Source organism: Enhydra lutris, unplaced genomic scaffold, assembly GCF_002288905.1.
Source record: "Enhydra lutris kenyoni isolate GAN:26980312 unplaced genomic scaffold, ASM228890v2 scaffoldscaffold40, whole genome shotgun sequence".
Classification (NCBI taxonomy): Eukaryota; Metazoa; Chordata; class Mammalia; order Carnivora; family Mustelidae; genus Enhydra; species Enhydra lutris.
Window position 1 is genome coordinate 13,925,756 of NW_019154124.1, and position 22,315 is coordinate 13,948,070.

Here is a 22,315-nt window from a genome sequence, read left to right on the forward strand (position 1 = left end):
TATTCCACAAAAATATGGGTTTATCTTAGGTAGACTGGGTAATGTATATATTGCTTTTGTACAGTGATTTTTCATTTTAAAATCCATAGGAAAACTTCCCTCCCCCAAAACATATTTAGGAGTTTTTATATTAAAAACAAACATAAATTACTTTAAACAGAAAAATTATAAGTATCATACTGCTTTTTCCTTGAACACTATAAGATTAACTAATAAGTTTTAGGTTTTTGGTGGGGCTCATTAAAAGATCTTACTTAACACAGCAATTCTTTGAACATTTTATTTTATTTTTTAATATTTTTAAAAAGGTATTTATTTATTTATGTGATAGAGAAAGAGAGAGAGAGAGAGCGCGCGCATGAGTGGGGGCAGGGGGCTTGGGCAGAAGGACATGGAGAATCAGGCTCCCAGAGAGCAGGGAGTCCTATGTGGGTGATACCAGAACCCTACGATTATGACTTGAGCTGAAGGCAGATGGACTGAGCCACCCAGATAACCCTGAACATTTTATTATTTTTTTTAATTTTTAAAAGATTTTATTTATTTATTTGAGAGAGATAGATCACAAGTAGACAGAGAGGCAGGCAGAGAGAGAGGGTGGGAAGCAGGCTCCCTGCTGAGCAGAGAGCCCGATGTGGGGCTCGATCCCAGGACCCTGAGATCATGACCTGAGCCGAAGGCAGAGGCCTTAACCCACTGAGCCACCCAGGAGCCCCAACCCTGAACATTTTAGATATAATATTTAATTTTGACACAAATGAGTATTAAGAGAAATGATTTTTTAATTAGTTAAAAAGGAGCAAAGATGATTAAGTATTATCTCAAATGAAAGTAAACCATTTGAAGATCTGTTTCGAAGATCATTGAAAAATGGAATCAGATTCCAACAGAAATCTATGGAAAAACATGCAAAACAAGATGTAAAACAGCATATGTTTTATTTGAGGCTATAGTAGTCAAAAGGCAAATAATACTAAGAAGAACATTAATATTTTTCTTTTGGTTACCTCTACGGTTCTAGTTTGTATACTTCAGGAATGATATATATAATAAGGATGCCCATTAAATCTGGAGGTAAAACAACATCCTTTTGAGGGTTCATTTTTTGGCTTTGGTAGTAAGGCAAAATGTTAAAAGAGAAGTTTTAGCTGAATAAAAATTCAAAAATGAGATGCTAAGTCAAGAAGCAAAAATTCCTTATGTAGGCAGCCAAGAATCCTATAGATAATTTCACCCATGTTTGTCTGTAAATACTTGGAAACTGGAGATTAGAAAGTTTTTCCTTTCCCTAGAGAAGGATATTTCACCTGAGACAGGTCTATAATGTGTTCTACAACCCCCAGTGTGAGGAGTAGGTGCCAGGAAAGGAATTTTGATAGGACCTCAAGAAGCACCTGCTATTGGACATGCAGTTGGTTGGAACATTCTAGATTAATGTCTAAAGGTGAGACAGAGCCTGACAAGCTACAGGGAAAACAGAGACCAGACTCAGTGGCTATACTGATATCAGGCTGAACTTCTAGAGTGTGTCCAGGAAAAGACACATGATGGCTTTCCAGGTAACAGATGGGAGCCATACTCGCTCAAAAATGGGATGGCATGAGGTCACCTTAGGTCCTGTTAAAGAATGTTGAGTGAAAAAACTTCAGAAGTTAATACCTCATCAAAGTGCAATTTATCTTAGGATAAAAAATGGGAATATACCAGTCAGAGAAGAAATGTAGTCACGCTTATCCAGAGAATTGTGAGGGAAAGAACTCCAGAAAGAGGAAATTCCCCCCAAAACTCACCAAGATGCCTTTGAAAGAAAAGTCACCTTTAAACATCTGATAAGGCCAGAAAGTTGAGAAGTAAGGTCCCTTTGATAATGACAGTAGAGTAGACACTTGTCCAAACCCCTCTCCTCTTCCCTTCTTCTGATTTGACTAGAGGGGTCATAAACTATGTTTAACAACCTTCAGGAAGAGGAGGAGTGCTAGGTAGGGACAAAGACAAATCTCTGAACACCTCCCTGCTGGGGTCTTCCCTCACAAGGCATGTCCAAGCAGGAACAGGTAGAAGAATCAGAGGTTTGATGTTACATGAGGTTGAAAGTTTTATTACATCAGACCAGGCCTTTTAATTGCTGGATAACAACTGCCTGTACTACCTTAGAGTAACCCCGAAAACCATGATAGCCTGCTGGAGTTACCAGACAGGTTTGGAGAAGAGTTCCATAGAATAGATGAAAGAATTGCAGGAGGTAAAATAAAGTTGTTTATTATTACACTTGTTGAGTTGACATACCAGTCGCCGTTGGGTTAGTAGGTAAAATAAACAATAACTATAGTCTCAGAGTAAGTGTATTTCTCATTGATCTATCTGTCTGCTTCTATAGCCCACTTGAGAAAGAAAAAAGAGAGAGAGAGAGAGAATGAGAGAGAAACAAAGGAAACCAAGAATAAATCCTTGAATAATATGAATACAAAAGCAATACTTAGTTTAATAAATCATCCCCTTTGTGACCTGTTTGCTTACATCTTGATTTAGAGGCTCACTCCACTCATGCATGGTTTGAAATGCTTCCAAAGTGAGTAACGTTTTCAGATAGAAAGATCCCAACAATTCATTAATTCAGAAGTCCAAGTAACTAACATAACAAGATTACTGGAGATTACACACACACACACACACACACACACACACACACACACACATTTTACTGTTACTTACGACTACATTAAAAAAATGAGAGAAAGACAGAAAGAGGAGAGAGGGAGAGACTTTCAGCTTATATATATGATTTCTGGAGTTTACATAGAGAGGGCTCTGGATTTTATATGGATTATTACTGGAACCACTTAAGCCTGGTTGAGGTAGAGAATGTCCATTACTGGTCAAAGTGCCAGATATCATGCAGTTTAGAATCATTTGTTTAGAAGATGTAGGCCCCTAAATCATGTAGTACAAATGTTAAAAGCTCATTATTATTATGTGCACATGAACAGGTTTCTGAAGCATTGCTTATAAATTAATGATAATGGACATAAATGTCCGTCCACCACTGACCATCTTTTTTGAGGACTTTTGAAATTATTTTTTCATATACTTTCTCTGACTCTGGAGATGGCATAAGATGTTAAGGGCTAGGCCAGGGAAATCTAGTTTCTTGACCTTGAACTGTGAGAAATATATGCATGGAAATATATACAAGGAAAACAACTTCACTCAGTTTCTCAAACGTGTTTTTCCTCCATCCTAACTAATTAAGGAAACAATAGACTGCAAGTTCCAAATATAAATGCAAACTATTTTTAATTAACCCGTTAACAACAATCCAAATTTTACCCACCCATCTTGAACTAGTTCAAATCCCATGCACATTGACAACAGTAGACATTCAACTGATTTTTTTAATGAAAAAATGAAAAAGAAACACTGACTAAAGTAGAACAAAAGAAGAAAATATACAAAGTTCGGTCACTAAAAAGTATCCCCAGGGTCCCTGGATGACATAGTCTGTTAAGTGTCCCACTCTTGGTTTCGGCTCAGGTCTGATCTCAGGGTCATGAGTTTGAGCCCTGCGTCACGCTTGAGTTTCTCTCTTCCTCTCTCTGTTCCCCCTTACTCACTCTTTCTATCTCTCTAAAATTAATAAATAAATATATATTTTTTAAAAAGCCTCCCAAGTAGAGATCCAGATGTGTATAATTCTGATCTCAGGCTGATTTCATGGGTGATCAGAGTTCTTTGGTAGGTAATCAGCTCACTTTAGGGTACAGGTTGAAAAGGCACCTCCTCCTACTTCCCCGCCATCTGAAAACCACATTGAGATATCACCTTACACCAGTTAGAATGGCCAAAATTAGCAGGACAGGAAACAACATGTGTTGGAGGGGATGTGGAGAAAGGGGAACCCTCTTACACTGTTGGTGGGAATGCAAGTTGGTGCAGCCTCTTTGGAGAACAGTGTGGAGATTCCTCAAGAAATTAAAAATAGAACTTCCCTATGACCCTGCAATTGCACTACTGGGTATTTACCCCAAAGATACAGATGTAGTGAAAAGAAGGGCCATCTGTACCCCAATGTTTATAGCAGCAATGGCCACGGTTGCCAAACTGTGGAAAGAACCAAGATGCCCTTCAATGGACGAATGGATAAGGAAGATGTGGTCCATATACACTATGGAGTATTATGCCTCCATCAGAAAGGATGAATACCCAACTTTTGTAGCAACATGGACAGGACTGGAAGAGATTATGCTGAGTGAAATAAGTCAAGCAGAAAGAGTCAATTATCATATGGTTTCACTTATTTGTGGAGCATAACAAATAGCATGGAGGACATGGGGAGTTAGGAGAAGGCAGTTGGGGGAAATTGGAAGGGGAGGTGAACAATGAGAGACTATGGACTCTGAAAAATAATCTGAAGGGTTTGAAGAGGTGGGGGAGGGTGGGAGGTTGGGGGAACCAGGTGGTGGGTATTAGAGAGGGCACGGACTGCATGGAGCACTGGATGTGGTACAAAAAACAATGAATACTGTTATGCTGAAAATAAATTAAAAAAAAATGATTAAAAAAAAAAGCCTCCCAAGTTTTACTTCTACAATGCAAATAGTTGGTTTCAACCCAAAGACTGATAAAACCAAATCAAAGGAACGTTATTTAGGGTATAATTCTGTTAAGATATATATTCAATGATGCTTAAGTGGTATTTGTTATTTTATTTAAAAAATATGTTCTCTGTATATTATTTAGTGGATAATGCTAACTTCTCGTACTACAGAATAATTATGCAGTCTTTAATTCTTTCAGTTAATTATATTCTTACTCGCTCCCAACAACCTCACCCCTCCAAATTCTTACAATATTGAAGGAAGAAAACTTACAGAGTATAAGAAAATCTGAAGAGATCTGCATAAGACCAGAGTTCATAAAGCTTACGTACATTAGAGAGTAACAGAGAACTTTCATTGTGGCAGATGAACTCTTACATAAGCAAGAAAAGTAAAGGTCAGCTGATTTTTTGACCTTCACCATGTAGGGTGTTGAAAAATAAATTACCTCAAGGATGTTTTCTCATAATGAATACTTTCCAAGGCTATCTCCTAAAAGAAAAATAAATCCTGCCAGATAAGTTCCTTGTGGAATTATCCAATCTTTATAATTCTCCCCAAATAGGCAACATATACTTTTCCTTTTGAGTGGCTGAGGAAACATCTGTTTGCCTCAGGTAGCCTTAGTTAATGAGAAAAGTATGAGTCCCTAAATAATTTTTTGTCCAGAAAACTTGTTTTCTATTCCCTCTCTGTAAGTGTAATGATCAACGTAATTGATTCCTGCACATTTCTTCTGCTTAAGGTAATTGATTGATGTAAGCACCCTATTTTAAGTTCAAAAATGGGAATTGACATATTTCAGGCCAATGAGATGTGAGGGTTCAAGAAAGGTCTTCTTGATCCTAAGAAAGAGACATAGTAAGTGATGATCTTTAATCGCTTTACATTTTCTTGTCTGAATGTGACCCCTAAAACTGTCACTGTCATCTTGCTCCCAACTTAAGGATAATGCCAACAAAGAATGACAGACAGAAGAGACAGAAATAACTGGGTCCTTGATAATGTCTTTAAGCAGATGATAGTCCATCTCCGTAGCCACCCAAACTCTGGACATTATTCTTATTATATCATATAATAAATTTCCTTAAATTTTAGGTGTCTTTTCTTCTATGTGTTAAGCCTGATACATTGGTCTTACAATCAAGAGAGAAAAAGAACAAAATTCCCAATTCAAAAAAAAAAATGAAGAAACATATTCTGTAGTGTCTTTTACGTGTAAGACACTGTACTATACGCTAAAGGAGAATCAGAAATGCTTGGAAAATAGCTCCCTCCCCATTCAAAAAGGGTATAATTTGGATGGGGGTTATACTTATTTATACCAATGAATGAAGATAATTCTATCTGTAGGACAACTGACATTGATATTAAAATACAAAACGCTGTAGTAAACACAAAGGATTGTCAATTCCCGTACTATAACAGGGAGCCTTGGGGAGCAGAAAGCAATAGAAGGGTAAAATTTGGTAACTGCCTTGGAGAATTCAGAGGAATGAGATGAGCAAAAAAGTGAGTGGCAATTTCATGAAGTTTTAGCAAAAGCACAGAACTTGAAAGGAATTTATTTTGAAAGGAATAACAGAACAGATTGGGTAAAAGAATGGGAGAGAGGAAGGGAGGAAAGCAGAAAATAAACGGCAAGTGAGGGAATAATGAACAGTGGATAAAAATAAGACTGGAAACAGGGAGAGCCTTAGAAGTCAAGAGAAATCTGGAGTTCATTCAACTTCATCGGAAATCAAGAACTCCAGAAATGTATAAACAGAGAAGAAATATGGTCAGATTTTTATTTGTTTAAGAGATAACACTGATGGTCATGGTGAATGGATTAGATAGGGAGAAAATGGAGATTCTCTTTTATAAGATAAACTCAGTTGAATAATGGTATTAACACTTACACTACAGGGAAATATTGAAATACTTGCCACCTTATCAGTTTGGCCTGTCAGCTGAGGCTTTATTTGGTCTGCATCACAGCTCAGTTCTTTCTTTATCTAATACTACTTCCCCAGTGGCCCTCTCACACGTGTTGATCCCAAGAATACTCCCTGACAAATACTCTATAAACTAATCTCCCCTCCTGGATGGCTTTTGGGGGAATTTAACCTATAGCACAACAGTAAGAAATGGTTCCAGATCCATATCCTTCACTTGGAATGCAATCATGTTGGGCTGGTTCTGATTATTTCAATTTGGTCTAGTGGTGGGAGGAGGAAATGTCCAATCAATGTGCATATCTATCCTGAACCTGTCCCACAGAGGGATGTCCAGAGTATTTCTTAGCTGAAGAGAGAGGCCTTATGGACCAACAGTGGAAAAGCCTACTAAGTGAGAAGTATCCCATCCCATGCGTGATTATACTTGCCGCTAAGTCTGTTAAATCCCTATGGAAATAGTCATTTTTGTCAAGAAAAGATCAGAATCTTATCCCTCTAACCTAAATAACAATAACAAAACAAAAAACCCCAAAACACAAAACAAACCACTTGGTGTACTTAAATTTTACCTTCTAGAGAGTAGAAATATCCTAAAAGGTCAAAGTTTTATGCTCTTCCTCTACAGTCATTAGTCATCAAAACTATTGAGCATTTAACTGTACCATTCATTGTAGAAGACTCAAAATCTCTTTTGAATAAAGATAATACAAAGGATATTTGCTGAATTCATCTGGTAAAGGATGTTGCTAAAAATCCCGGGGATTCCCCACTAAAAGCCTGTGGCATTTATGAAGTAATGATGGCCATTTTTCAATAGGCGCATCCTTGTTTGTACAAAAAAAAAAATGTTTTACATAAACACATATCCTAAAATTTGACACTGCAAATGAATGCTTTCTGCAGACTTTTTTTTTTTTTTAATTTCCCCGAGAAAAATATCCCCAACCAGTCACTCCTAACTCAATTATATGTTATAGATTGCTTTAAGTCTAGGGCATACAAAGGACATCCTTCAGCCCCACAGAATCCCACCATGTGTGGTTTCTTCCACAGAGAAGTTTGGATTTTTGCTGAAGGGCATAGAGCCAATGCAAACCACATAGGTCTAAACACTGCTAAAGCACTCCATCTTGACACTTAAACTTGCTACTGTGGAGTACCTTTTAGCACTGGAGTGATTTATATAAATTTTCAATGTGGATACCTACATAAACATAAATTATTTCCTTTGTATACATAACCTCTTCATGAATTATACATTTTATAAAGATAAAGGAATATCAGTTGGGCAGAAAATCTCTGGTACAGTCCCTAATTTTACAATGTGTTCAAATAACCACTTATTTCAATAGTATCATGAGGGAAATCAATATTTCAGAAACATTTATTTTATTAAATATTAGCACATTTCAAGGATGGAATGCAGCCAAAGAGAGATTTGCTTAAAATAGTCACAGAAGGAAGTTATGTTATCAGAACTTATTTTAAGCAATGATCTAATACACTCACTTCAGATAAATGAACTTTTTCTTCTAATCCCTGAAGGCAGAGAATAGCACAAGAACAAATTCCCTTAAAAGTATGAATTGCTTTTTGCTCTTATACTAAAACTGAGACATATTTGGAAAAATGCTTTGTTAGCTATGTAGCAGCTCTTAAAGCAAAACTGTGAAACTAAGATTTTCTTTAGTGGCTTTCATAAAAGAAGTTATCTCTTAAGATATTTATTGATGATTGAGCTATTAGTTGATACCACCAATAGGCTCTCTGATACAAAAACTTTTTTAAAAAATTACTAAGGAAAAAATACACCCTTAAAAATAAATAGAATGGAACTATAATGGCACAATGAAGGTAAGTTTTTCAAATTCTAGCACATAATTCACTGCTTATCAAACTACAGAATTAGTTTTTTTAAAGAAGATAATCTTATGAATTTGTAAGTGTATTTGGACTATTGCAAATCAAGAACAACTACTGGTAACATTTTACCCTCAAACCTTCTTCTAGAATCATCTAATACATGCATATACACTTGCATTCAAAGACTATTTCTTTATCAAGTCTGAGCATTCATAAGGGGTATCTCCTTTTCTTTTGGTAGACCTAAAAAATGGACAGGAGAACTACTTAAAAATTAAATTATTAAAAGGCAAGAAACAGTGTTTCTGATGCAGGCATTAATTAAGCAATATTAATACATATGGAGATAAATATTTTGCCTATCTAGACTAAAGCTCCTAGTCCTAAATGATATTCAAATAACTGAGCAATAAATATTTAGTTATTAAAAGCATTTCCAAATTAGAGGTTTAAATTAAAGTGGTCATTGAGGTGAAAGCTATTTGAAGCCTCAAAGTTCTATGATGACCTATGAACAGCCCTTTCTGAATGGAAAGAATCCTCTATTAATTCAGTATTGGAAACTATTGACCTGAAATCTTTAATGGCTCTTAGCAATTTTTAAAGGGGGGTGGGAATACTTCTGAAAAAGGAGAGAAAGAGAAAACCATCTAAGATGTCTCGTAGATGCAGAATGGGTCATGGATTATGTCTCATCCTTCAATCTCTTCCAGTCTTGGCATCCATCTTGGCTTGCACAGATAATGGTATTTGTTAAAGTACCAGCTGGTCATAATTTATAAAGCCTAAAGTGTGACACTGTTTCCTTTGGGTACCATGTTCCTAACTGCAAATGCAAAGCACAGCAGCAGCTGCCTTTTGTTTTTTCAATAATTAGCATATATTTTCTTTTAGTGGTAGATTGCTTTTCATGAGCTCATATTTGGGTTATTTCTAATCTTCATCCTCTGAGTGTGATTGGGCCATTGGAGAATACTATTCAGTGAAAATACAAGAGTGTAGGGAAAAAAAAAACAGTGTGGTGTTAAAACGCCACCACAGTCACACTGCCAATTTAAAAGTATGGTTGTTAATTGAAAGTTAATACAAAACTTAATTTTGCAATAATTGCTTTAGATATAAATGTTATTAATAACCCATTTGCCAGCTTTTCAATCTAAACCATTGCATTTCTCTTGTATGATCTCTTTCATTCATATTCTCAATGGTTTTACTACTATGCTTATTCACTCTAAACGGAGAATATGTATATGTACTTAAATCCACAAAAATCTAAAACGTGTATCCAAAGCAAGGTGTCCTTTTAATAGGCTCCTTTTGGACATGTAAATGACCTAGTGATTTGACATCAAGTCACTTAAAACAAAAGAAAAGGAAGGCACAGATGAAGATAAATGGATATTCAGTCAACTTTGTAAAAACAAACTGACCTTCTTAAAATTTTTGTTTAAGTCAACCAGACTGAGCAGGAAGATGTGGTCCTTGGCTCCTACAAGCAGCCTGCCCCTCTCCTCATCCAACAGAATGGTTTGGAAATCTAGTCCTTCTGATGAACCCAAAAAGGGTATGCAGCTATTTGAAAGCAGCAAGTCTATGGGAAAGTAAAAGGAGAATAGAAAGAAGGAAAAAATTAATTGGCAAAATATTTATTTGCCTCAATACATACTTTTCACACTCTGTAAATGAATATATACAGCACGAATGCTTCAATTTAGATACAAGCAAACAATATACAGTTTTAAGCACACACTCATGTAGAAATCAATGTGATTTATGACATTTGTATTTTATTAATACAATATGTATCTAACATGAAAAAATAAGACACTAAAATGAGTATCAAAGCAATTAAATGCAAAATATTTCACAACTCTGGTCATCTTCTTAAGTCATAAATTAAAGCATCATTATATAGCACATTTGCACATGGGTTAAATCAATGAATATAGGCAAAGTTAGCATCGAACTGAGTGTGACAAACCTCAGAGCATTTCTTTGCCCTCTACTTTTGATAACATTAAGACTCATGGGTGAGTTTGGAGGATTATACTCTTCCTAGTTCATGTATTCAGGAAGTAAACAAAGTAGCCAAATCCAAGAAAATGGATTCTGAAAGATATATGATCCTAAACCAGTAACGGGATCAAAACTGTAAAGCAGGAAGGGACCTTGAAACTCAATTAATACAAAATCATGATCTTATAAATGAAGGTATTTAATTCCTCCAAGATGAAGCCACATGCCCTAAAGTCACAATGTCACGTGGTGGTAAAGCTGATAATGTAACCTCAGTCCCAGTCTCCATTTCTCTTTGACACGTATCTGTATGTCCTAATTCTTTTTTTCAGTCACAGTTGTGATATGGACAGACTTATTTAAATCTAGGTCTGGGTTTATAGAAATACAAATCTTTTCAACAGATTTTGCCTCAAGTATTTGTCTTAGCTTCTCATTTTCTACAACTGTATAATATTGAATACCAATAAAGTAATAATATCACTCATTCCTTATTAAAGTCCATTAGATATTGCTGGACTTTAAAACTAAAGCATTATTTTCAAGTAAGTCATTATTAATTGATGAGAAAAATATGAAAAGACGATGTCTCAGAAGAGGTATCAAGATACTTCTGAAATGTATCATGGCATTGTTTAACCTCTGTAAAAGGGATCTTTGAGTCTTTGAAATTTAAAGCCTATATATTCCATATATCAACTGCAGGCTTTATTTTTATTTCACTTTTTTTTTTTTTTACTAATTTACTAATTTACAGTGGTTAAATGTTATTTCCCTTATTCAGCAAGACAGATTTTGATCTTAGTTTTGACAAACCATGAGACTGTATGCTGGAGAAGATACAATACTATCTGAATTCTCAGGCAAGTATGGTCTTATTAATGTTCATGAATCATGCTTTATGTACACTGGATAGAAGTCTGAACTCTACATTAATTATTTTCTATTAAGCTTGATATAACTTTAACAGGTTTTCAGACCAGAGACACATGGAATAATATTTTCTAGCATCTCCAAATACATAAGCTTATTTTTGTAGGACTCATATCCAATAAACTTTCCATACTAACCATAAGGCAGAACTGAGGAAAGAATAATATAAGCTGTTAATAAATCATGGAACTGCGAGGAATAAAGGACTTCATATATGATCAGCATCAGAATGGTGCCCAGCACACAGTAGGTTCTATACAACTATCAGCGATTACAATCATGATGATGTATTTTTTAAACTTTCTACAAAATCTATAAAGAGGAAGTCATTATATTTCCCAGCTCATATAATTGTTAGGATGATTAAAAGAGATAATTTATATAAGGTTCTTAAAACAATAGCTTGAAGATAGGAAAAGTTCAATAAATATTGACTGTTACTTTGAGTACGATTATTAAATTTCAGCTTGGGCAAAGTAAGTTCTATGAAAGAAGAATGTTATCTTGCCTTCCCTTAAACCTGAGTTGTGAAGATGAGAATTCCTCTCTATTTTTTTTTTTATAAAACTGGACTAATATTAAAAAGCTATTCAGGGGGTGCCTGGGTAGCTCATTCAGTTATGTGTCCAACTCTTGTCTCAGCTCAGGTCTTAATCTCATGGTCATGAGTTCAAGCCCCACATTGGTTGGACTCCACACTTTAAGTAGGCATGAAGCCTATTTAAAAAAAAAAAAGCTAGTCAGTCTACAAATAATTATAAGAATCTATTACGTGTTAGGCATTGAGCATGCTGTTAAGGGTGTGGTCATGACTAAGCCCTGTCTTCAAGGGGCTCACAGATCAATCCATAAATAGATACACATACAAAATACAATATAAGTGAAATAAATTCTAATACAAGTATACACAAAAGAAATCTTTCAAGTAATTGTGTATCACCATATAAAAGATGATAACCGATAATAGTGTTGAAAGACAAATGGAAGCTTTACAGGAAAGATAGAAAGAAAAGTTTATTTAAGGCAGAAGAACACGGGACTGTACAAGGGCATCATACATCGTATTCAATGTATTAAAATTTTTTTAAAAGATTTTATTTATTTATTTGGGAGAGAGAGAGAGAACAAGCAGGGGGAAGGTCAGAGAGAGAAGGAGAAGCAGACTCCCCGCTGAGCAGGAAGCCCAGTGTGGGACTCAATCCCAGGATCATGACCTGAGCAAAAAGCAGATGCTTAATGGACTGAGCCCCCCCAGGGACCTTCAGACACTGCATTTTTAATATGTCTCCTACTCTGCAGTGTCAGGTCCTTCAGCACAAAGACTGTATCTAACTTATCATTGAATCCATATCATTAGCTCAGTGTCCTGGAGACAAGTTAAGTACTTATTAAATATTTGTGGAATTAAGGTATAGTTTGGAATGCTAGAACATATACTGTACGTGTGAGGCTGGACATCAATGCAGCCTCCAGGTAATCAGAGCCCAAAATGGCACGCTGGGGAGTTTGGTTTATCATCTAGGTATCCGGAAGCCACTAAAATATATTACACAGAAAAGTGACAAAGACTTTAACTGAGTGTTGGGAAAAAAAGTCTGGCTGCAGTGTTCAGGATGGATGGGAATTGGAAAAGTGGGAGCAAGGAGACTACTCAGAAGTTTCTGGAAGATGGTAAGTCCCTGAGTTATGGCAATGCTAATGAGGGGAGCAAGATGTTAAAGAATCTTGCCTCTCATTTGTTGTTTCTACTGGTACCGCCAGGGAAATAAAATTGAAGTAGTCACTTGCTTTCCTTTCTTTTACTATAACCGATTCTATTGGGTTTAGTTTCAAATGTGACAAGGACAAACAGCTGTGAAAATAGTGACTAATGTAAAGTATTATCATTTCAGAATGATTTAATGTTGCCTTGTAACAATGTTAGCATCAAAACGATTAAAGCATGCTTCACCAATCCTTTGTAGCCAAACTAAATAATTAGATTTAGGCATTACACATGAAAATTTCTCAGGCTGACGCATACATTTTGAAAAGACCTTGGGACAGGGATTGGAACAGGTTCCCTCTTCCCCAAGCAGCTTATCTTTCTTGCATTTCTGCCAAACCAAGCAAACTCATTTTTGTTTCCACAGGATCAACAGCTAAAGTCCAGGGGGGAGGAAAAAGAAAAAGAAAAAAAAAAAAAAGAAACAACAACCAGGGGTGCGGATGGGGGGTAGTTAAGTCCAGACCCTGCATCTTCACACCTATAACTAATACACCCCCAGGATTTCTGGGATCAGAAATGGATGCAGGCTCTGCAGGCTGAAAATTCATGAATGTTAAAGACTAAAAATTTGGCAATATATTTCAGAGGTTTATTTTCTTCTTCTCCTAAAGTGGCAATTCTCAGACATGTAATTTTTAAGACTGTCCATAGTTTGTAGTCCTTTTTGAACAGAAACTCTGGATGGTGGGGCAAGTGTGTTGCTTTACACACGCCATTCAGAGAGGCCTGTTCTGTACATACTCAGCCCGCCTCACCTCTCCTCAGAGGACAGCAGCCTTTGCCTCTAGGTCCTAAATGCATTCTTTGTTCTGTCTACCTAAACCTTTGACCTAATCCACTGTAATCACTCCTTCTAACTGTTCTTGTAGTAATTCATTGTCCTATCACCTTATTCTCAGTTTGTAGTGTCTCTCAATGTCCCAGGCCCTCAAATCCCCACTCTTGGTCTAGCATATACTTTTGGAAAAGCTACAAACTGATTTTTTTCTGAAATAAATGAAACAAGGATTATTAATTTATTCCACTAGAGTAAATATGGAAATCAATTCCAAGGTGGATTTTAATCAAATGATGACACAAAGTGTTCATGCTCCAAGATCAATTAACCACTGCAGAGCAACAGGATGGTTCTGAGGATCAAAAACCTACAAATAACATGATTTTTCCTATGTCTGTATGTGTGTGTGCATTTTTCTGAAGGGTACGTCCAGAGTCTTCATCAACATCTCCTGTCCAAAAGTCACAGAAACTGTGTACTTCCCAGATGTAGTTAATACCCATGTTTTGAATAATTTCTCATTTCTAGCGCTAAAAAAGTGAGTCACTACCTTTATAAAACTTGACTTTGAAGGCAAACAACTGAGTCACCTAAGACCACCAACTACTCTGCCCATATTGCAAAGACTCTGGTAGCGAGTTCCAATCTCAAGTATTGGACAGTCGAGTGCAGAGGAAATGCTCTTCCACAACAAAAATGAAAATATGCTTGTGACAGAGAGCAACAGTAGAGTTGTAGGCTGCTAAATATCTTTAATAGTAAAATGAAAAAAAAAATTCCTGTCTGCATTTCTTTTACCAAGCCAAATAATGCTACTTCAGTTCTCCCATCATTACCTGTGGGTGGAGACACCAAATGGTCTCTAAGCTCCTTCCAGTAATGGAGTTCTATGGCATTAGAACCTTATGCCTAACTTTGCTAAAATTAAGGAGGTATCAAGTTAACTCTCCTTCACCTACCTCTTTCTCAACATTGCTCTGTTTCTTGGAGCAGATCCTCTCTACCATTGGGAAGAACAGAAATAGAGCATAAAGAAATTCCAACTAGAAGGAAATTCATTCTATCAATATTCCTCATCTGATTCATGTGCTACCGATGCAGTGAGGTCCAGAATGGTTAAGTGGGCTTCACAGAACCAATTTACTCTTTTTTTTTTTAAAGATATTATTTATTTCAATCTCAAGTAGGTGGAGAGGCAGGCAGAGAGAGAGAGAGAGAGAGAGAGAGAGAGAGGAGGAGGAGGAAGCAGGCTCCCCACTGAGCAGAGAGCCCGATGCGGGGCTTGATCCCAGGACCCCGAGATCATGACCTGAGCCAAAGGCAGAGGTTTAACCCACTGAGCCATCCAGGTGCCCCCAGAACCAATTTACTCTTAACAGTGAAAGTCCTCACTTGCAGCCAGATGCCCTCTCTGTGAGGGGAAGGCTACAGATCCCGTAACCGCTGCCCCTATTTGAAATAAACATTTGTTCTGAAAAGAATTCTTTGTATCTCCCTTTTAGTGTCCCTTAATACAATTGTTCATTCAGCCTGAAGAACATTTGACCTGATGGTCTACATTCTTCCTCTTTACCCCAGAAAGGAAGGGAGTGGTTAGTCACTTTGAATCTAATAAATTTAGGATTAAGCAAGACAGACTTCCTCAATGTTTATTAAGTGAACAAGATCCCATACCCTTGAAATCACATTTATTGCCAGAAATCCTGAACAGGGTGGAGTTGACAGTTTCTCTCATAAGAAGACAATGTAGCTAAAAAATGGCTTCCCATATCCTTTAAAGAAGAACACTTAACAGATTATTTTTTTAAGAAGATAATCAAAGTTATTAAAGGCAAAACTTCATGGGGTAAAAAGAAAATCACCTTTGAGGAAAGTCAATTTCTAATCTACTCCAATGTAAGGAATAGAATTCCTCAGCACAGAAAGCTTTCAACTCAAAATGGACCCAGATCAAAACTTGATTGCTTTTCCCTACCATCTCAAGATATTCAGCACAAAACCTTATCACATCCACTATACTTGTCTTGAAAGGAAATCACCATTATATCAGTAAGGCTGTTCTGAGGTTTCTTGAAATATGGTCACCTCTCTAGCATGTTCTTTGAAGAGCTGTCTAAGTAAAGAAGTAAAGAAGATTTTATTCCTGTCTTCCCCATAAATTCAGCTTTCCTCCCTTGATCTCTGGATCCCCAAGGCTTTCATGTTGTTAGTATCTAAAGATTCCTTCTATGGATTCCTTCTTCCCATAGTTTCCAGAGATGTTTTGGCTACCAAACCATTCCCCCCTGAAAAAGCCTGTTCTCAGTTTGGGTCAGGAGTTGAGTAAAAGGAGCTAGCTATTCATTCCAAATGAAAATTAGTCCCTAATGTTGTTGTTCACTGAGTTCCTTTGGCTCGCTGTGCACTTGTATTTGCTTCCTCACCGTTTGATCCAAGGAAAGGCATGGATTCTGTCTTGGAATCAAACTTTGGAAATTTAACTCATCTTAAATTGGCCCCACCTGACTTTCAATTGGTTTTCTGAGGCTTGAGATCATATGAAAAGATTTTGGTTGCCAAGATAGCTCACTTCCACCTATCAAAAACAGAAATTATTCTCTATTTATGTACAATCAGTCTCCATAGCTAACTGCTCAACAATATCAAATATATCAAGAAAAAAATATTATTCAGACCCAAAACCCTTACAAAAGACTGAAAAGACTGCTTCAAAATTATAGGTGAGTATTATATTATCTTTATACTTTCCTAAGTGAGAAGTCCAGCCCTATTTTTCTCCTTCCTTCCAAAAAAAAAGAAAAAAAAATCAGATTTCCATTTGCTCTTCTGCAATGGAATGCTGAAGATCATTCTTCTCATTAGGTATTAAAACATTCTCTATGTCAATAATAAATCAGATGGTACCATGTAGGGAAACATAAATTAGAAACAAATAAAGCCTATTATATCATCAGAGTTTTGTTCTTGCCAGGACAGGATGTGCGGTAGAGTGTGACAATTTTACATTGTCACATTTCCATCGACATCCATGCTTTTAAATCACAGGCTTATTCTTATTTGGCTAGCTTTCAACAGCAGATGCTTTATATAATCCATCACACGTGAGATTCATAATTTATGATTATAAGTCCTTTTAAAATCTCAAAAGCTTTGCTATGATAATTTTTCCCACTGACCTGTAAAAGAAGGCTAACATTTTAAGTACCTAGTACATTTCCAGAAAAACAAGGTCAGAAGTAGTTGAAGTAGTTGACAGGATAATTTCGGGAAGACTGATTCTAGTTTGACAATTATTTTCTTAACTCCCTTCATGGTCTTGAGATTTTCTCAATTTTCAAATTTTAAGGAATGTTTAAAATCAAGACACCATGTCACAAATGAATTTGGATTGGTTTTCAATCAAGTATGTAAATTTAATTTTTATAGAATCAGAGGGGCATACCTTAAAAACCACCTAGTACAGATTCTAAATAGCAAGACAAATACAATAGGAACAAATAATTCCTTTAGCTAAGATCATGACAAATGAATGTACAGAGCAAAGAGCTGTGAGAATAACTTTTAAAAAGGACAATATTTTATAACAACATTACTTTTTAAAATTAATTATATTCATCAAAATTAAGTATATGCATACCAAAAAGTAACATTAAAAGGCATATGTAAGCCATCTGTCTCCTCCTCTGTCCACCTCCAATCTAGTCCCCATAATAAAACATTTAGTAGTTTACTTTCTATTCCTTTATATATTTCTAAATAATATGAATATACTACTATCTTTTAAAACAGTATTTACAGACATTTTCATCGAATTCCCATTTACAGAAGTTGACAATCTAAATTTCTGATGCCAACTCTTTCCCTCCAATCAAGATCCCAATGTAGTAATAACATACCCATTTTTACAAACGCTGTATTCAGTGACTCCATTAATTTCAAAATGTAAATATTCTTTCCTACTGAGAAAAGTAATTTTCAGGAAAACATTATACTTTCTTCCTTGAAAAAAACCTGTTGCTTTTATTAATAATTTCCTAGTTATGACATATGCTTAGTTTTAAAATCATGATCAAGTCTTTTTTTTTTCTTAAGATTTTATTTATTTAATTGATAGAGAGAGAGAAAGCAAAAGAGGGAACACAAGCAGGGGAGTGAGAGAAGAAGCAGGCTTCCCACCGCTGAGCAGGGGGCCCCATGTGGGGCTCAATCCCAGGACCCTGGGATCATGACCTGAGCTGAAGGCAGACACTTAATGACTGAGCCATCCAGGTAACCCAAAATCATGATTAAATCTTTCCACACTTTCTGAAAAGTTCCTCCATAAAATTTTCATATGAAATTCTGTCAGATCGTTTTTTTGTTTTTCTCCTGGAGACATCTCAACTGGGCCCTTTCTTCTCCCCACAGATTGGATGGTCTGTTCTCTCCCCTGATGGACAGCTTTTTCAAACTTCCTTCCACCTCTCTCTTATTATGAATCCCACCTTCCCTAGATCCTGTGTCTTCCTCTTTGGTTTATCTTCCTAATTTTGGTGAGCACATCTCCAGAACCTTCTTAAGAAAGGGTGACTGAGACTTAAATTTTTGAAACTTTCCATGGGTGAAAATCCCTCTAATTATTACAATAGGTGGGCTAACTACAGAATTCTGGGTTGAATAGCATTTACTCTCAGTGATCTGAAGCACATGAACATGATGTTCCAGCTTTCAAAGTCATGACTGAAAAGTCTCACGCCATCGTATCCCCAACCTTTGAATATGTCTTTATTGTTTCTGGAAGTTATTTAAATCACCTCTTCACTCTTGCTATTATGAAGTTTAAAATAATTGCAGTGACTACATCTTGGATTTTGTTTGTTTGTTTGTTGCTGTTTTTCATTTATCATGCTGGGTACTCAGTGTGATATTGGATCTAAAATTTAATTTCCATTAATTCAAAAAAATTTTAGTTTTGTTTTTCACTCCCAACAAACAGAGTTTAATTCCTGGTAGAATTTTTCTCTAGGTTTCTCCAGAAAATGTCCTCTATTCACATGCTCAAGGAAGATATTCTTGGTAGAGGTGTCCAGAGACTTTGCATTAAAATATGCACACAGACTTCCAAAAGAGAGATTAAAAATACAGTCATTGAATAATGTTTTCCTGAATTTCAAGTCATATTCATAGGCATAAGCAATGAAATAATGTTTTCCATTTATAGTTTCCTATAAGTTTTTGTCTCACAAATTGCTAGAACTCTGCTGATGACTTTGAATGAGATACCTAAAACTGCACTGCCTCTCTCAAATCACAGTTCAGAATGTCCAATAACCTGCTTGATACTGTCGTTTTCCCCCAATCAACTGATCTTACTGAGTTTGATGAATTAACAACATGACTTAGTTCCCAGGCTCAAAAAATCAGAATCCTTTTTAGTTCTCCTTCCTTGGTCCCTTACTCTTTTCTCCTGTATTTAAATAACTGGTACTTCTAAGTCTATTTCACTTCCCTCCCACCAACATCCAGCTAAATTTAGTCTTACAGATTCGATCATGCAAATTTTTTATTCTTCCTCCTCAAGTATTTATTCCTATTGTCAGTCAAGCCAAGATCCCTATTACTCCTTCTCTAAATTACTATAACTGACTCATAAACAACTTTGTTCTATGCCTTCTTCCTTCACCAATCTCTACTGCATGATGTTGTTTATTTTGTTTTTCCTCCTAAATCACAATTAAGTTAGGTCAATTCATGACCAAAATCCTCCAATGTCAATATATACCTCATTAAATAAAGTCTGAGTTTTGTCCAATGTTTGAAGTTCCATTTCATACCCAACCTTATTCAAAATTCTTCAACGGCATTTATTTTAAAATTATCCTAATCTTACGGCATTAATATATTCGTGATTACTTTGTTCCTTAAAAAAAAAAAAGTAGAAGCCCTTGCAGATAAGAACAATGTCTAAATCAGTGCTGTAATATATGGCCACTTCTTGCATACAAGAAGTCTAATAAACACTTAACAATTTTTCAAACTAGTGATTCTCATGTGTGTTGGTTTACCTAGCTTTCATCTAAATCAGAATTTATGGGCTTATTAATAATTTATAGAGGTTAATGTACCATTAGGAGACCCAACTGTGGCTCTAATGCTTTGCAGTCATTAAAGGTTCCTGTTGTTATCTCCAAATGCTTGGGGGTGAGGGGAGGGGAAAGAGAAGGAGGTCTGAAACAGAACACTCTAGAACAGGGCTTCTTAGGATTTAACATGCTTTCAAGTCAGCTAGGATTATTGTTTCTCATTTAGAAGAGGGCGAGGAGCTAGGATTATTAACTTCTAACAAGCTCCCAGATCATGCTGATGCTACGGATCCTTGAACGAAAGCTGGAGCAGAAAAGCTAAAGTGCAAAGTGAACCCACTGCACTGAAGAGAAGAGCTAGACCCTTCCCTCTTCTCCACACTAGAGTTTCTTGCAAACACTTGGAACATGACATGTGTTAGTTTATGCAAGATGGCCAGATTTTTTTTTTCCCCCTTTACAATTCTACCTTGGTCAAATCTGCACATCCCTAATTTATTCTAAATTAGCCTGACTTAAATTATAACCAACTTAATTGCTATAAGTAATAAATGACCTGCTTGGTTTAAATCAATGATATGCGAACTATTCCCCCTCAATTTTCTCTTACAAAGAAGGGAAGTACGTGTACTTCATACGCATTAACCTGGAAGGAAGATGCAAAAATGACAAATAATGATTCATTCTTGACTTTTAAGCAAATTTCCTGTTACATGCAGCAGCAGAAATCCTACCAGAGATGCCTAAAAGTAATTGCATTTGTAAAGACCTTCCATTTTTACTTCAGTTAATTCAGTAATATATTGTTTGGACTCTCTTTGAAACCTGTCATGATATTCATTTTGTGCTCTGTAAAGCTCAAGGAGCTTTTCCTCTTTTATTTAATTTGATCCTGAAGGAGAACCAGAGGATTATCACCATTTTCCAGATGAGAAAAACTAGACTCAGAAAGAGCAAATCATTGTTCTTATGAACAGTACATGCCAGAGAAACAGCTAAAATCAAGGTCTTCTGAAGTGAAGCCCCGTCAACCACTACAGCTATATTTTATATTTGAAGATTTAGCATTTATTTAGAAAAACAAGATTCTTTTTCAAAACAACTCTACTTACATTTTTACGGAATGTACCCACAGACAATTTCTATTGCTTCTTCCACTTCATCATTCCACTGGGATTACTGAAATATTTATCTTATTTTCTTGACTGTGTCTGGCTCACTGTAGCTTCAAACAAACCTCTTTATGAGTGAGTATCTCTCTTTGGAAGTAAAAAGCACTTAGTTCTAATTTATGCCTCTTTTAATTAATAGGATTAAATCAACATGTTTAAAGGACTCTTACAAAAATGCAAAATATATATTACAACTTCTTAAGAAGCAGAGAGGCAATTTATCAAATTTTCTGTAAAAAGAAAGACATTAATTTTTTAAATGACCTTGAATTTATATTTTTACACATGTACTGAAAGAATCTCATTGTAAAAATTTCTTTAATAAGATCTAAAAAATTAGAGCTGAATTTTAGGTAAGCAAAATCCTAAAACAAGCAGTGGCATATACAAAATTTTATCTCCTTAATAATTCATGGAATAGTAAACCAACCATATATAACATCTGTTTAAAAGGAACTTTTTTAACCAAAAAAGAGCTGACTGAGTTTAATCCCGGAAAAAAATTGCCTTTACTTAAGCAATGACCATCCTAAAGTCCCTTCCAGGCTTACACATAGCCAAAGACACACCCGAAGTATCTCAGGATGTAGCTCTCTTTTACCCTGCTCGGTGGACATTGCTGACCTTTGCAGACCTCAGCGATATTTACACATCTTCTTAATTCCAAGAATGCTTTTTTGTGTTATACTTCTATGAAAATATTACGTCTTATGTTGTACCTTACACTACTGTGTAACTTCCATCATTTTGTGAACCTCCATAATCAATGTTTAGAACAGTGCTCAAATACAGTATTAAATAGATTTTAATTATTATTAATTAATAGGCTTGGATGCAGGCAAACTGTAGTATAAATACCATTGAACTGAAAAGCAGGAGACAGGGATCAGTTTTTGTTGTTGTTTTTTAATTATCTCTTATGTGACCTTGGGATTGTTATTTCATGTTCCTGGAGTTTTCTATCCAAATCAATAAACATATATACTACTTATAACCTATAACACTGTATCAAACTGAACACATTCCTCCTTAAACAGTTTTCTATCTGTTTGCCCTTTGTTTCCATCTAAACAATAGCTGATACTGACAATGACCCAGATAATTGTTCATTATGCAAAATAAGCCAGTTTCATTAACATTTGTTCTAAAAGTAGCCTGGGCTACTAGGTGGCTTAGTCAATTAAGCAT

At 35.8% G+C, this 22,315-nt stretch overlaps 1 protein-coding gene across 1 annotated transcript in view; it reads right to left on the bottom strand.

The window, feature by feature from the left end:
* The window catches only part of LOC111155273 (semaphorin 3D), a 127,704-nt gene that overhangs the window by 97,732 nt on the left and 7,657 nt on the right, over positions 1-22,315 (bottom strand). Inside the window, exon 2 of the mRNA XM_022515401.1 lies at positions 9,829-9,989. Coding sequence (XP_022371109.1) covers positions 9,829-9,989 — 161 coding nt within the window. The remainder of the gene's footprint in view (positions 1-9,828; positions 9,990-22,315) is intronic.